We start from the raw sequence: 15,137 nt of genomic DNA, 5'->3' as shown, positions 1-15,137 counted from the left end.
CGTTCGCCAACCTACCGTTCGAGCTTAGAAGAGACCAAATGTACTTTTTTACAATTTGTCAGGCATAATGCGTAATACTCTTACTGTCAACCCGTACTATTACTGCACAAACAACCGTAGTATGCATCAACAAGAAGTTAAAATCATAAATAATATTCAACGTTAAACTGGTACACAATTAAAATTTTTAATTGTGTACCAGTTTAACGTTGAATATTATTTATGATTTTAACTTTATACAGTGCCAAAATACTATAATTAAGACGTTTCTACTTACATTACTTGATAGTGATTTACATAAGGTTCGATAAGCACTTTCAACCCAATATTTCTACCAACACTCAAAACTATTTAATAAAATAAACATTCTAGTTACTAAATATATATTATAATCTTCTGCATCGGGATTCGCAATGCTAATTTACTATTAAAGTTACTACAAACATAGAAATAATGAGAACCAAGTTAAACAGGTAGTGATTTCACAACAATTACTTGTGGAATTATTCAAATATTCAGAACCAATAACTAATACATAAACAATATATATACAGCTGAAAGGATAGGTAGGTAACTGTAATGTAAATTTAAAAAACACAATGTTTATGTGGCTTTCTTTCAGCTCACCATTTATTACCAATTCAATGTGTTTTGGCAGTTTAGTGTATAATTACTGTCCCCCAGTAAGTCAGCAGTAAGTTTGCAGACTTACAACGCTAAAATCTGGGGTTCGATTTCCCTCAATCGACATAGCGCAGATAGCTCATTTGATAGCTTTGCGCTAAAAAACAACGTTTTGTCCTGGAATGAATATTTAATGCCGGTTTAAAAGAAATTGCGTTAAACTTATTTTTATTATGATCAAGATAAGGTATATGTTTTTTGTAGATAAACTTGTTAAGAAGTTTATTTTGTATACGTTTCTTTGATTTTTGTTATGATAAATTCTTAGCCGATCTAAAGCTTCCGTCACCAAAAACACACACATCAAAACACAAAGCGGTTAATAAAACACATTCTAACACATCAAGATACTAAGCGGTTAATTCAACACATACACAATAAGACACTGTGTAGTTTACAAAAAACACAAGATACTATGAAGTTAATGAAAAACACACAAAAATAAAGATACTAAACGGTTAATGTAAAACACACACACATTAAGATACTTAACGATTGATGAAATACACAAACATAAAGATACTAAACGGTTAATGTAAAACACATATTAAGATATTGCGCACTTTATGAAACTCATTTGAAGTTACTAAACAATTACAAGTTTCTTTAGATTATTAATTACTGATCTCCCTTGATTGCTCCTATATTATATACCGTGAAAGTAACAGAATAATATATATTTGGATATATTGTAGTACGGTTGCATTGTCTCAAATAACACTGGAGAAATATAGTTGTCACACGACACTATTACTAAGCGTATTCTATTTTTAAACATCAAATTCCTTATCTAATTCCTTAGGAATTTTCAATAATTAAAAAAGTGTATATTAATAATTTTCCAATCGTTTTATATGTGTCCTATTCATTGCGGACGAAGCGTTTCGCTCAATCCAGAGCTCTTCAGGCCGGCTGGGATACAAAAAACACAGCAGTGGTCGGAACAACATTTATATAAGCCACTTGATACAAACCGGAGAATAATTATTACAGTTATATTTATCATAAGACACTAGCATTAGGCCTACTTCATTTTTAAACACTACATTCCTTATCTATTCCCTTAGGGATTTTAACTTTTTTGTATTTATAGATATAAGATAAATAAATATTTGGTGTTAAAATAAAGAATAATATTATGTTATTGATCATTGTCCTATAAATCTGATATGCAAATGACATAAATAAAATTGATAACAATTACACTGCACTTGCTTAATTTGATTCACACCATAACAGTCGTTGTTTATGAAAATTGATGGCATACAATTGATTAACCAAGGTATTGAGTGGAAGGCCTCGTTGGCATTGGGCATGGCAGATATAGTATGGTTGACATATTATATTCTCCTTTGCATTTAATCATGAGTTCTTAGAAGTACGTAACTCTGAATAAACGTTACTTAAAATGGCTACATAACCTTAAATAGTGTCGACCCAATATTATGTAGTATGTTACATAGCTTTGCGTAGGGTTGAAATAATGCAATAATGAACTGCATAAGATTAATATAATAAAAAAGGCAATAATATAGTAAGTTAAAATATGATGGAGTGGCTTCAAGATATACAAACATAGCTCATTCAAAATATTTAATTTACGTGGCTAATTTTGCTTACTGTTGAGATAAAAATATCTTAAAATGCAACAAACAGATTAAAAATAGTCGACGTTTCTGACAACACTCTTGGCAAAATAAATGTTGAGAACAATGGATTTACTAAATTGTAGTTTTTAAATTACATCCAAAAAGTCACCAGACTTATGTTTAATTGCTTTCACTACTTGCCCGCGGTGTCTCAGTAGTAAGCTTGAGGGCTTATAACGCTACATTCGGAGTTCAATCCCTGCGATGAGTACAGCACAGATAGCCCATTGTGCAGCCTTACACTTAACAAACGTTTCCTCATCAATAGCTCATATTCGTCTTGAAATTTTCAACGATTAACAAGTGACATACTCTGACCCATTCAAAAGAAATACGTGTAGTTCAGACAGGTTATAACATTTATGAAAAACTAAATAATGTATGTTTATCATTTCACTGGAGCTTTAAGAACTATATCAACAATTAAGAACGTATTGAGCATTCTGTGTAAAGTTATTTTGCTAAGTCTGCGAGTTAGAACCTCTCTTGAAAAGCACATCTTGCAACAATAGCCATCGCCTGTACAAGAATAGAACTCTCATGTTTTGAGAGCTAACTTAGACCCAGGATGGAGGACGTTGCATACATAATCAGAGACAGTAAGTTCAAGTTTCTAGCCACATCTTGCAACAATAGCCATCGCCTGTACAAGACCAGAACTCTCATGTTTTGAGAGCTAACTTAGACCCAGGATGGAGGACGTTGCATACATAATCAGAGACAATAACTTTAAGTTCCTAACACGACCTTGACATTTATTGCCAAATTAAGATATAAGTTTTGAAAATGAGTTGCTATATTTTTCGTTCTCGCTGAGCTACAGTATTCGGGTAGGTTGCGTTTTGTCCTCCTAACTGGCGATGTGTACATTCCTTGCAGCTTTCATTATAAGTATATCTTTTGACACGTAGAACGCCCGTGTTGATAGGGGATGTCACTACTGATAAACATTCTTTTTGCGGTAGACCGGTGGGCACAGCTCTTGCTATTTCTGTGTCTAATAAAATGTTGTCCCACAAGGTTTTATGGTAGACTAACAAACACATATTGTACGGCTTTATTCTCTTGAATAAGAATAGCCAACTATTCGAAAGCGCTTGAGTTTTGGGTCTCGTTTTGAAAATATGACAAATTTTGTAGTTGATTTTGTGTGCTAACTACTCAACCTGGATTTATTATACGGGTGTCATTGAGAAGAAAATTTCGCAAATCCCCTCCCCCTCTGGTCCTTAAGTTAAACTAATATTTCTGTATCCATTCTTTTGAAAACTTTTATGCGAAACGCATGGAGTTAGGCTTCCAGATACGATTTCTGGTACGTTTTATACTCCAAGCTTCATTTCATGAATCATCTACTTTATATTACAACTAATATGTTCTTATGAACAAAGATCGACATTTTGAGAAAAAAAACAATAAGAAAAAAATGTTATTATTCTGTTTTTACAATAGATTTTTATTACACTTGTAATAATAAAAATTTCCCTAGACTCCCTGAATAAAGTCACATAAAGTCGTTTATTGAACACCTTTTCTAAAGTCAGATGATCTTTTGGAGTTGCGTTCGCGTTAATTACACCTTAATACCAAACGCTGAATATTTCTAAAAATAACGTATCAAACATTGTTTGCGTATCACCTAGCATAAACATTGTTCGTGTATCACCTAGCATAAACATTGTTTGTGTATCACCTAGCATAAACATTGTTTGTATATCACTTAGCGTAAAAATTGTTTGTGTATCACCTAGCATAAACATTGTTTGTGTATCACCTAGCATAAACATTGTTTGTGAATCTCCTAGCATAGACATTGTTTGTGTATTACTTAGCATAAACATTGTTTGTGTATCACCTAGCATAAACATTGTTTGTGTATCACCTAGCATAAATATTGTTTGTATATCACTTAGCGTAAACATTGTTTGTGTATCACCTAGCATAAACATTGTTTGTGTATCACCTAGCATAAACATTGTTTGTGTATCTCCTAGCATAAACATTGTTTGTGTATCACCTAGCATAAACATTGTTTGTGTATCACCTAGCATAAACATTTTTTTTATCACCGAGCATAAACTTTGTGTTTTAGTTTTGGCAGAATAAAAGTTGATTTTTTTCGCATTCAATTATTTCAAAAGCAAAAACAAAGAGCTCATTAACTAACAAAATATAATGAATCAACTTAGATTCTAAAGTAAAAAAAACGCTACTCGTAGTGTACATTTCAAATTAATAACACGAATTTCACGTCACAGAAAAACTTAAGAAACAAAAGTCTAATATAAAACTTTCGTATATTTTTCAATGATCACGTGGTACATAGTGTAGAAGAGAAACTTGAAGGTAGTACGTTTTCAACTTCTTCTTTACAGCAACATAAGAATTAGTACAAGTTATATCAGTATTCAGCGGTTTATGGCAATATCACAGAACTTGTATCCACCTGTACAGTTTTAAGCATAATTCTTTCAGCAGCGTCACGTAGATTATGATGTTGCAACTCAAAGCGTTATATCAGTTTATCCTAATGTAATGATAATAACCAAATTAATTTTTTGCAATTTATGTTAAGTGTATTTAGTTACACTATAGACATGTTTTAATAGATAAACAGTCAGTTTAACTTAACAATGAATTGAAATTAAAATTACAAACCGCATTTGCTGTTTGTACTTAGAACTCTAGCTCCATCATTCATTGTTATATACTTCTTAAATGTTCTAGTGACTTGGTCTTACAGCTTTAGCTATTGGTTTTGTTGTTTTAGAGTCAATATTATCTTTGTCTTACAGCTTTAGCTACATGTTTTGTTATTTGAACGTAGAATACTAGCTTGATCTTACAGTTTTAGGTATAGGTTTTCTGTTTTAGAGTATAATATCATCGTGGTATTACAGCTTTAGGTATAGGTTTTGTTGTTTTAGAGTCAATATTATCTTTGTCTTACAGCTTTAGCTACATGTTTTGTTATTTGAACGTAGAATACTAGCTTGATCTTACAGCTTCAGGTATAGGTTTTCTGTTTTAGAGTATAATATCATCGTGGTATTACAGCTTTAGGTATAGGTTTTGTTGTTTTAGAGTAAATATTATCTTGGTTTTACAGCTTTAGCTACAGGTTTTGTTGTTTTAGAGTAAATATTATCTTGGTCTTGCAGCTTTAGCTACAGATTTTGTTGTTTTAGAGTCAATATTATATTGGTCTTACAGCTTTAGCTACAGGTTTTGTTGTTTTAGAGTAAATATTATCTTGGTCTTACAGCTTTAGCTACAGGTTTTGTTGTTTTAGAGTAAATATTATCTTTGTCTTACAGCTTTAGCTGCAGGTGTTATTTTAGAGTAGAATATTATCTTTTGGAAATAAGATGTTTTGTGAGTTACCCAAACGTACCATAACTGCTTAAGTTTTAATTTATGATAAAATACGCTTTCCTTGGTATATTATTTCTGACAAAAATATGCACGTTACTTCATTATCTTGACAAACGAGGAAGTACCGCCTTACGCTCTCTATTTCCACTTTGTTGCTATGACATGGACTCAAAACATTGTTCTACCGTAAATGCCAATTAAAAATGAGAAACAAAAGTATAATAATTAAACTTGGAACAGTGTTTTTTTTTTCAAAAATTGTTTGTAGACTTTGTCTATAGAATAGCAATGAAAGCTAAAACATTATTTTAAATAAACACTGGAATATTTTTAAATGTATATTGTCATGTATACACAGGTACAGCCACACAGATACTAACACAGACACACCCACACAGATATAGAAACAGACACAAACATAAATATACACAGATACATAACACAGACATACCAACATATATACATACACAGAAACAGACACAAACACAGATACATAAACATACATATGCACACCAACAGATACACCCACCGACAGATCCCCAAAACAAGTAGAAATATTATCTTTAAATATTCCCTGACATCAGACAAATCAGTAAAGAAATGTTATTGCAATAAATACGACTACACAACGTTGTTACCCTAAAGATGTTTTTCATGAAAGTAAGGCACCTCAGAGTAGCTGTTATTTAATATTTCTATTAAATCATTATGTGTATTTTGGTGGTTTCAACGAGGATTTCTACGATCTTGATGACTCAAGATTCAACTCTAAACCAGTAAAAGCAGAACGTAAAAGGTTCTGATTTTTGTTGTGATCTCATGATGCACCAGGTAGTAGGTGAGTGTTCACTTGTCCGTAAAAACCTAAGTAGTTTTCGCTTCTGTTGTCTTAATTTACAATTTACATCTTTCCATCACAGCACAATAAAAGTACATAGAGCTGAGGTACCAGTCAAATTTAACACAACCACAGCACAATAAAAGAACACAGAGCTGATGTATCAGCCAAATCTAACACGACCACAGCACAATAAAAGAACATAGAGCTGAGGTATCAGCCAAATCTAACACGACCACAGCACAATAAAAGAACATAGAGCTGAGGTATCAGCCAAATCTAACACGACTAAAGCAGAGCAAAAGAACATAGAGCTGAGGTATCAGCCAAATCTAACACGATTAAAGCAGAGCAAAAGAACATAGAGCTAAGATATCAGCCAAATCTAACACGATGACAGCAGAGCAAAAGAACATAGAGCTGAGGTATCTGCCAAATCTAAGCAGAATAGAAAAAGCCTAAATGACATACCGGTAAGTCTAACAGAATCACAGCAGAATAAAAGAACATAAGTGAGATGCCAGCCAAAAGTAACAAAATCACAGAAGAATAAAGATAACACATAGTTTCTTTAACGCTTAATCATTCAAAAACGAAATTTGAATCCTTTGAAAAGGAAACATAAACGTTATCACTCAAGTGTTCGGGCTAGATGTGTAGAAAAAGTGCAAAGGTGACACTACACCTACCGCGTTCATGTTCTTGCTACAGGTACATCACTAATATGTTATCGTTCATTTGTTCAGCCTACACCTTTACAAGGCACGCCTGTTCTTAAATCTAATCATAAGCCGCGTGATGTCGTTAACGAAACCTGTAATTTACAGAGAGGGTTATCTGCTTGATAAATGAAACTCCCCTCAGACTCGTGTTAGTAGCCACATAATTTTTGATCATGAATATATTTCACTGCTTACCAAAACGGTTTATATATACAATTAAAATGGCGTCTAATTACTTGTATAACATTTCTTATCAGTCTCGTTCACTCCGAACTGGAGATAATACTTTCTGAAAGTATACCTGTTTCCAGATTGGTAACCTATTTCAAAGGCGCTTCTATGATAAATATTTACCACCACCACTTTGTGACCAATGCAATCCTACGTTCAATATATTCAACTCATCACTGATGTTCTACTATCCATTCTCTGATATGTTTTACACGACATTGTTGGTGGTTCTAATGATCTTTATAACTTTTTTCATTTTTATTAATCTCGATCAAATTACGAAAGAAAGGAACAAGTAGGTAAAACACCAACACACTTTACTATTACAAAGTAGATAAAACACCAACACACTTTACTATTACAAAGTAGGTAAAATACCACCACACTTTACTATTACAAAGTTGGTAAAACACCAACACATTTTACTATTACAAAGTAGGTAAAACACCAACACACTTTACTATTACAAAGTAGATAAAATACCAATACACTTTACTATTACAAAGTAGGTAAAATACCAACACACGTTACTAGTACAAAGTAGGTAAAATACCAACACGCGTTACTATTACAAAGTAGGTAAAACACCAACACACTTTACTATTACAAAGTAGGTAAAATACCAACACACGTTACTATTACAAAGTAGATAAAACACCAACACATGTTACTATTACAAAGTAGGTAAAATACCAACACACTTTACTATTACAAAGTAGATAAAATACCAACACACGTTACTATTACAAAGTAGGTAACACACCAACACACTTTACTATTACAAAGTAGATAAAATACCAACACACGTTACTATTACAAAGTAGGTAAAACACCAACACACGTTACTATTACAAAGTAGGTAAAATACCAACACACTTTACTATTACAAAGTAGATAAAACACCAATACACATTATTATTACAAAGTCTTTTGGGTTCAAGATCAAATAGATGGTTCGCTTTTACAATATTAACTTAAAACATAAAGCTGAGGATTGAAATTCAACATATATGTCTTACTGATTTCTTTTGCCTTTATCAACAAACACAAAGCTGCACAATGGGCTATTTGTGCTCTGTCCACTGCTAGTATCGAAACCCAAATTTTAGCGTTATAAGTACTCAGATTTATCACGAGCTATCAGGATGCGGTAAGTCTTAGTACTTATAACAATCTTAGATAATAATTTTGATGTGTAACGTTTCGGTTTATAGGCCCACTTCGGACATAGCAGCTACCTCCGGTGGCTCAGTGGTAAGTGTGAGGTTTATAACACCAGAAATAAGATTGTGTAACTTTGTGCTTAATAACAAACAAACAGGCATATACAATCTATGAGAAAAAAAAATTAGAAAGCTCTCCATTAGGTGTCACCATCGGTTCAATCACGTGAACGATGTTTCTCCTGTTTTATGTTAAAGTTTGATTGTTTGTAATTAAGCACAAAGATACACAATGGGCTATCTGTGCTCTGCCCACCTCGGGTATCGAAACCCGAATTCTAGCGTTGTAAGTCCGCAGACATACCGCTGTGCCACTGGGGGGCTTTATGTTAAAGAACATCTTGTTCCTGAAGTGGACATCTAGCTAAAACTTTGTTTATTGAAAATATGAAAAAAATTAAACTTATTATTATTATTTATAATGAGTGCCAATCTTGGAAGTGTACAGTTATTTTTAAATTAAATTCGACTAGTTATTTTCTTATTATTAGTGTTTACAATGTGTATTATCAAAGGCAAAACTAAATATACTGAATAACCTGAATGAAAGAAATATTGAATATTGATTATAATGTGTTATAATTGTAAATTAAATTAGGTATCGTAATAATTTTTAATATAATTTAGGGATAACTTCACACCTTGAACTGTGAAGTTTTAAGATGTGGCTGTAGAGAATAAAGCAGTACTGTTATTACAGGCAATTGAAGGTTTATTTTGTTGTTGTTTTCCATTTGCATCTGTTGTCAGTAGTTTGTTGACTGTTTCTTTGAATATTTTTCAGGCAGGAATTTAAAGAATATTTTCTTTTATTATTTTCAACATAGCATTGTCTTGGTTAATGTGTGGAATAATTAGTGCTTTGAGAATGTCTGGAGTTTTCTGGAAAACCTACCAAACCCAAGCTTGATTTGTACTTAAAGAAGAGGATGACATGTCGTAATGAAATATATTTTATAAAGACTCCAATAACGTTACGTTGCCTTCATTTTTTTAGTCATGACTAGTAAGATAATATTATATTTCACACAAAGTGTATTTTCTCCACTCAAACAGTGAAACGTCTAAAATGTAGACTGAATAAACGGTTTTAACAATTTATTTAATATTAAAAGGCTTGACATGTGAACTGATTGATTTAATAAATCAACTATTGTATATCATTGATCAGCAATTATTATATGAACCTGAAGGCAAGTGAACCGATGTGAAATAGAAAGGGCAGGCCCTGCTTCGTAATAGTAATGGTAGAATCTTTCGCTGAATGTCTATCAGAGGCTGTGATTATCAACAATGGGATAACTTTCTCGAAATGTATTATTTCAGTTATTCATGCAGTGTGTTTGTGAATTTGTTTGTCTGAACCCCTTCCACAGTTTTGGAGGCTTTAACGGGGTTTGTTTACAGGTATGTATCTCCTGTGTGGTAGCTAAAGAAGTGATTTTAACTTGATTTGTACATTGGGTCCTTTGTGAATCGTGAGTGGACCTCTCAACGCAGCACGGGTATTTTTTGTTAGTTGTCCCAATACATTTGGTATATTTTGTAGATCTTGGTAGTAAGATTTGTTGTAAACTGAGATTATTACCTTCATTGCAAAGATGAGGGCCAGATAAAGATCTCTTCAATGTCTACGACCAGACAATATCGTGAGCTAACTTAAAACCTGAATATCAATAGAAATGCAAATTCGTTGTCAAACGCTATCTCATACAATATCATGTAAAAACTAAAGTTGAATGATGATGTCGTAAGCTCGACAAAGTGTCTCTATTATATTTTCCAGATATCTCATTTTAGTCATCGACTAATTATTTTAAAACAGTACAAAGGCTGACAGTGTCATTGATATTTACTATCTTTATAAATTGTAGTTTGTTATAATATGTACAGTGTTCTGTATTGTCTTTTACTCACCACAGTGAACCTATAATTATGTAAGATTTGAAGAATATGTACACTTCACCACTATATAAAGCCTAGTTTTGTTCTTTCGATTTGCTCTTATCTAGGGTTACTAAAAAGGGGTGGAATTCCCCGAAACCAGTATAACTCCGTGCAAGTGGTGAATCGAATGATAGATTGGGCTTCATATTTATTTTTAAAACGTTTTTATACCTGAATAAAAAGGTTAATGGGAAACCAATGCTAATAAAATGTTCTGGAGTTATTTTTCACAGAGTCAAACATAAGATGTAAAACACCTTACCTAGATATCTCTAATTAATTTAGGCTTTCATTTTGCGATGTAGAAACATTGGCGTAAAAAAATATATAGATACGTTCTTCTCTCCTTCTTTTATGAATCTAGCCTAAAGCTTCAAAGCTATATTTGTTTATCTCTTGAAGGTGTCGCCACTGGTAATTCTATGCAATGTATTAAATGTAATAAAATCTAACACAATCAAACAAAACTTGAATGAACTGTTCTTGGTAGATCTTGTATGACTTGTACCTTCATTTTTACAAAAGTTAATTTTTGGAAGTGAAAATGTTATACGTACTAAGGTTAAAAACCACTATGAAAGACTTCATTAGATAAATTTCATTTCTATTAATAAGCTCAGGCAAGTGAAGCGTTATGACTACTATATATTTGAAAAATTTGTACTGTAAATACGTGCTGAAAAACTAAATGCAAGACCGATGTTGGCAGGGGTGGGAGTGGCAGGCTTCCCTGAAATTCCCAACACCATCCATTAATTTAATTTTAGACTTATTTTATATTTAGCTTTATTGTATATTAAGAAAACCCGGAGCCGGTACTGATTAAATTAGACAATTTTATGACTTACTACATTTATATATTTCTAATAAAATTTTGTCTGATTTATTGCTACTTTTATCTTTCCAAACAAACTAGAAAAACATAATTTATAAAACATTAAGCCAAGGGTTGAGTATCTAAATAAACCAGCTCAAGCAATAAATTGGTCTAGCCCTTCAATAAGATTATTTTTAATTATATCTAGTTGTTTATTTGATTGTTTTGTAATCGCTATTTTTAACGCGAAATCAATCAAAAACAATGGTTTCAAAGAAACGTCATCGATTAGCTGTAGCTTTTCACTGATATGAAACTTGTTTTTGTTGCATGTTTACGTATTTTAAGCCTATTGAAGAACACAGCAACATTTATAACCAAACTTATTACTAATAACTTCTGATCAAACTAAGAATATGCAAGGTCATAAAACAAAAAATTATAATACGTTGATCCATCAACTGGATACCCTTTCTGTGATCGATATGTTAGGCTCTTATCAAATCTTATTAAGATGTATCACATTTAAGTTTCGAAAAGTTTAGATTTATTTAGTCGTAAATCCACATTTTAATAGACCAGCTAACAATGTCAAATAATCCGCAATTACTGAAACTAATATTAAAGAAAGAATGAAACACAACTTTGCCAAATATATAAAAAACTACGTATTTTTTAATGCACTATCACTTATACGATGTTCCTATAAGATAGAAAAAATGGCCCATTATCATTTAATGTGTGTCTGAATAACTTATAAGAAAGGGTGACAGCTCCTACCTTCAAGTCACGTTCTCTGTACATCCATGATGTGTTCTGGTCACTCTGCACAATCCCCGACTTTGAACAGGAAACTATCTGCAAACTATTTCCGGTTGACCCTCCGCTTTCTACCGCCTCGTCTGACGACACCATCCTTCGGAAGCTTCCCTCGAGCCAGTTCATTTGGTGATTATTAGGATTTGTGTCAGATGAAGAACGGTCCGACTCCTGACAGCGTACAACACCAGACTGATTTATACTAGGTGTACAACCCATGTTTATTAACAGAACCTACATTTAGCTGTATGCAGACTTTGTTAGCTTTCGTCTTGCTTTCCAACAGCTGAAGTAAAAATACAGTAAAACAGGCTGCTGCTGCCAACAGTCATCTTCCTTACAATTTACACTGATACGAGATATGGGCGACACATACAGTGAATATATTCTTGAGAATTTGCATTCAGTAATTTCATCGGAAAAAAAGATAGCCCAAAAACATTATCTCAAATACCTTTCGAGTTTATGGTAACACTGGCTCTGTCGACAATAAGATATCTCTAGTTTCCTGAAGAAACACCAGTAAATAAATAATCTGAAAATAGGAAAGCAGATTATATGATTAGAAACATCGGATAAACTTTAACCTAAACCTTTTAAGACAATACAGTTTTTTTCATTACTCTTAGGAACTTTGGATTTGACCAAAAAAAAAAGTATCTAAAGTATTATGATTTTGTACAGTTTATACATCTTATTTAGTTACTTAATTCTGATCAGTAAAAAAATATATGTTACGTGAATTAGTGAAAAAATATTAATAGCAAACCGAAAAAATACGACCGAAAATGCAGTATATGTTAGATATAAATATTAATGGTTCAACAACGGTACAGGTAAGCATAGAGCACCCACCATAACCTACACAAGACATAATTTCTCTATTATGTTGTGTACCGACCAACACATGTGGAAGACATCTTTCGAACTACAGAAAAAAAAAATTACGGATGTGATACCTTATGTTAATAGAATAAAATAATTCTCTATGAATTGCATGTAACTCGAACAAGCAGCTCACCTCCACACGCGGTATAAGCTCTCACAACAGTCAGGCTACTACTACAAACTAATCTGCTTGCAAAAAGCACCTCGATTTCTCTGACGACTCTCTCACAACCTTCCCTATTCGCTCGAAGCGCCACCGCACGGCTTCTTTGCTAGACGTCAAGTAGTCACCCACGAGAAAGCCAGTTACTGTAATCTCGAAGACGCAAGTACTGGTTTGCTAATAAAACATTAGTCTATCTTCATTATCTTGAGTTTTAGATTACAAATGAGGTGTCTATAGAATGAGCAAAGCTAGTAAGAAGTTTGAATAGTATAACAATCATTGCTTTTATGTAAACTTTAAACGTTACAAACAAACTACTATCATAAAACCTCATATTTCGTAATCGAAAAATGAATAATGGAAAATAAAAAGGAAAGATACTGTCAAGATCTGGTTAAACAATGCGTCACTAAGGGGCAATACACGTTCTTTCTCGTCTGTTGAGATATAAAATCTTCGAAAACTCATACATGTAGTGTTTGAAAAAATATTATTATTGTGCATATTCAGAGTAGAATATCATATTTTTAAATATTTGTGGATGTCTAAATCTTTTGCAATAATGTCACACCTGTTTTATGTTTTTATATTTTTCTTTATAACTATGACGCATCTGTCTTCAATTTGAAATTATGAACCTGTTGTAAATGAACAGTTGTAAAATCATAATTTCTTCGCACTTAGAATCTTTTATATATTTAAGCACCGCGACCCTTGTATAAGTCTAATGTTAAATGCGATATTTGATTTTATTTGTTACAGCATTATGTAAGTTTCAGATTCAACAAATGATAATTGACACAAAGATATAAGGTCGGCGTTGAAGAAAATTCATTGAAAAGAAAGGCGTTAATTTTTGATTGAATTAGTTTATCTACGTTAAGGACCTTTAACGATCACAAACCGACTTCGATTTGTTTGTCTGTTGCAAGGCTACACAAGGATTATCGGCGCTAACTATCTCTAAATTTGAGCTGATCGACTCGACGGAAAGCAACTAGTCAGTTCTTGGACATTTCTGATCCATAGTAGGATTTGACCCTCTCTCTTATAATGCACCCACATCCTCGAAATGCGGGGTGACATTTTACGGCAAGGGGATGCTAACCATGGGCCTTTAGAGTCACGCTCGGACTCACTTTTTCCAAGAATTTAGACAAAAATAATTGAGTAAACAGAATTACAATGAATTTTAACTTATAAATAAGAACATTTTTATAACAACAATTATATTCCCAAAATAATAAATAATTTACCAAACCAAAATAGTATAAATCAAGATAACGAGCCTTACAAAAATTATTCATTGGTTTCTTTAAAATAATATTGAAGTGAATATATTTAAATTATACTTGAGACTAGGAAATAACTCGCAATCAAAAGTAACCCTTCAATATTTCTAAGATGTTATCACAATGAAAGAAACCCACCAATCAGAACGTTTGGAAGATATAGCTTCCTTTACTATAACTTTCAATAGCGATTGGACTGCCGTTTTTTGTTTTTAAATTATGATTTACCTCCTTTTTGAATTCTATATGCTTTTCATATGGCGCAAATTTAATCTGATTATTATTGTGTTTCACAATATGAAAACGGTTATTATCAAATTAGCACCCATGGACTTTAAGTTATTAATATAACTGTTCTGAAAACTAAAAACAAACTCTGTGAATAATAATTTTTCAATGTATTTATCATTAAGTCCATTTATTAGTATGTGTGTTGAAATATTTTAAGGAAAATAAATCAGTAAAGGAAATGTTTGTTTATTTTGT

The 15,137-nt window shown here is 32.4% G+C and overlaps 1 protein-coding gene across 5 annotated transcripts in view; it reads right to left on the bottom strand.

Annotated features, from left to right (window-relative positions):
• Positions 1–13,425, bottom strand: part of LOC106459010 (high affinity cAMP-specific and IBMX-insensitive 3',5'-cyclic phosphodiesterase 8B-like) — a 151,819-nt gene extending 138,394 nt beyond the window's left edge. For all 5 annotated transcript variants that reach the window (XR_002610493.1, XM_022385387.1, XM_022385388.1 and 2 more), the window contains exons 1-2: positions 13,327–13,425; positions 12,267–12,840 (exon numbers count right to left, since the gene is read on the bottom strand). Coding sequence is in view for 4 of the 5 variants with exons in the window: in XM_022385387.1 (XP_022241095.1) it covers positions 12,267–12,524 (258 nt within the window). In the remaining variant the exon portion in view is untranslated. The remainder of the gene's footprint in view (positions 1–12,266; positions 12,841–13,326) is intronic.
• Positions 13,426–15,137: the final 1,712 nt, after the last annotated feature.

The sequence above is a fragment of the Limulus polyphemus genome, unplaced genomic scaffold, assembly GCF_000517525.1.
Source record: "Limulus polyphemus unplaced genomic scaffold, Limulus_polyphemus-2.1.2 Scaffold546, whole genome shotgun sequence".
Lineage (NCBI taxonomy): Eukaryota > Metazoa > Arthropoda > Merostomata > Xiphosura > Limulidae > Limulus > Limulus polyphemus.
The sequence above is the reverse complement of the archived record's forward strand: the minus strand, read 5'-3'. Positions and strand labels throughout refer to the sequence as shown.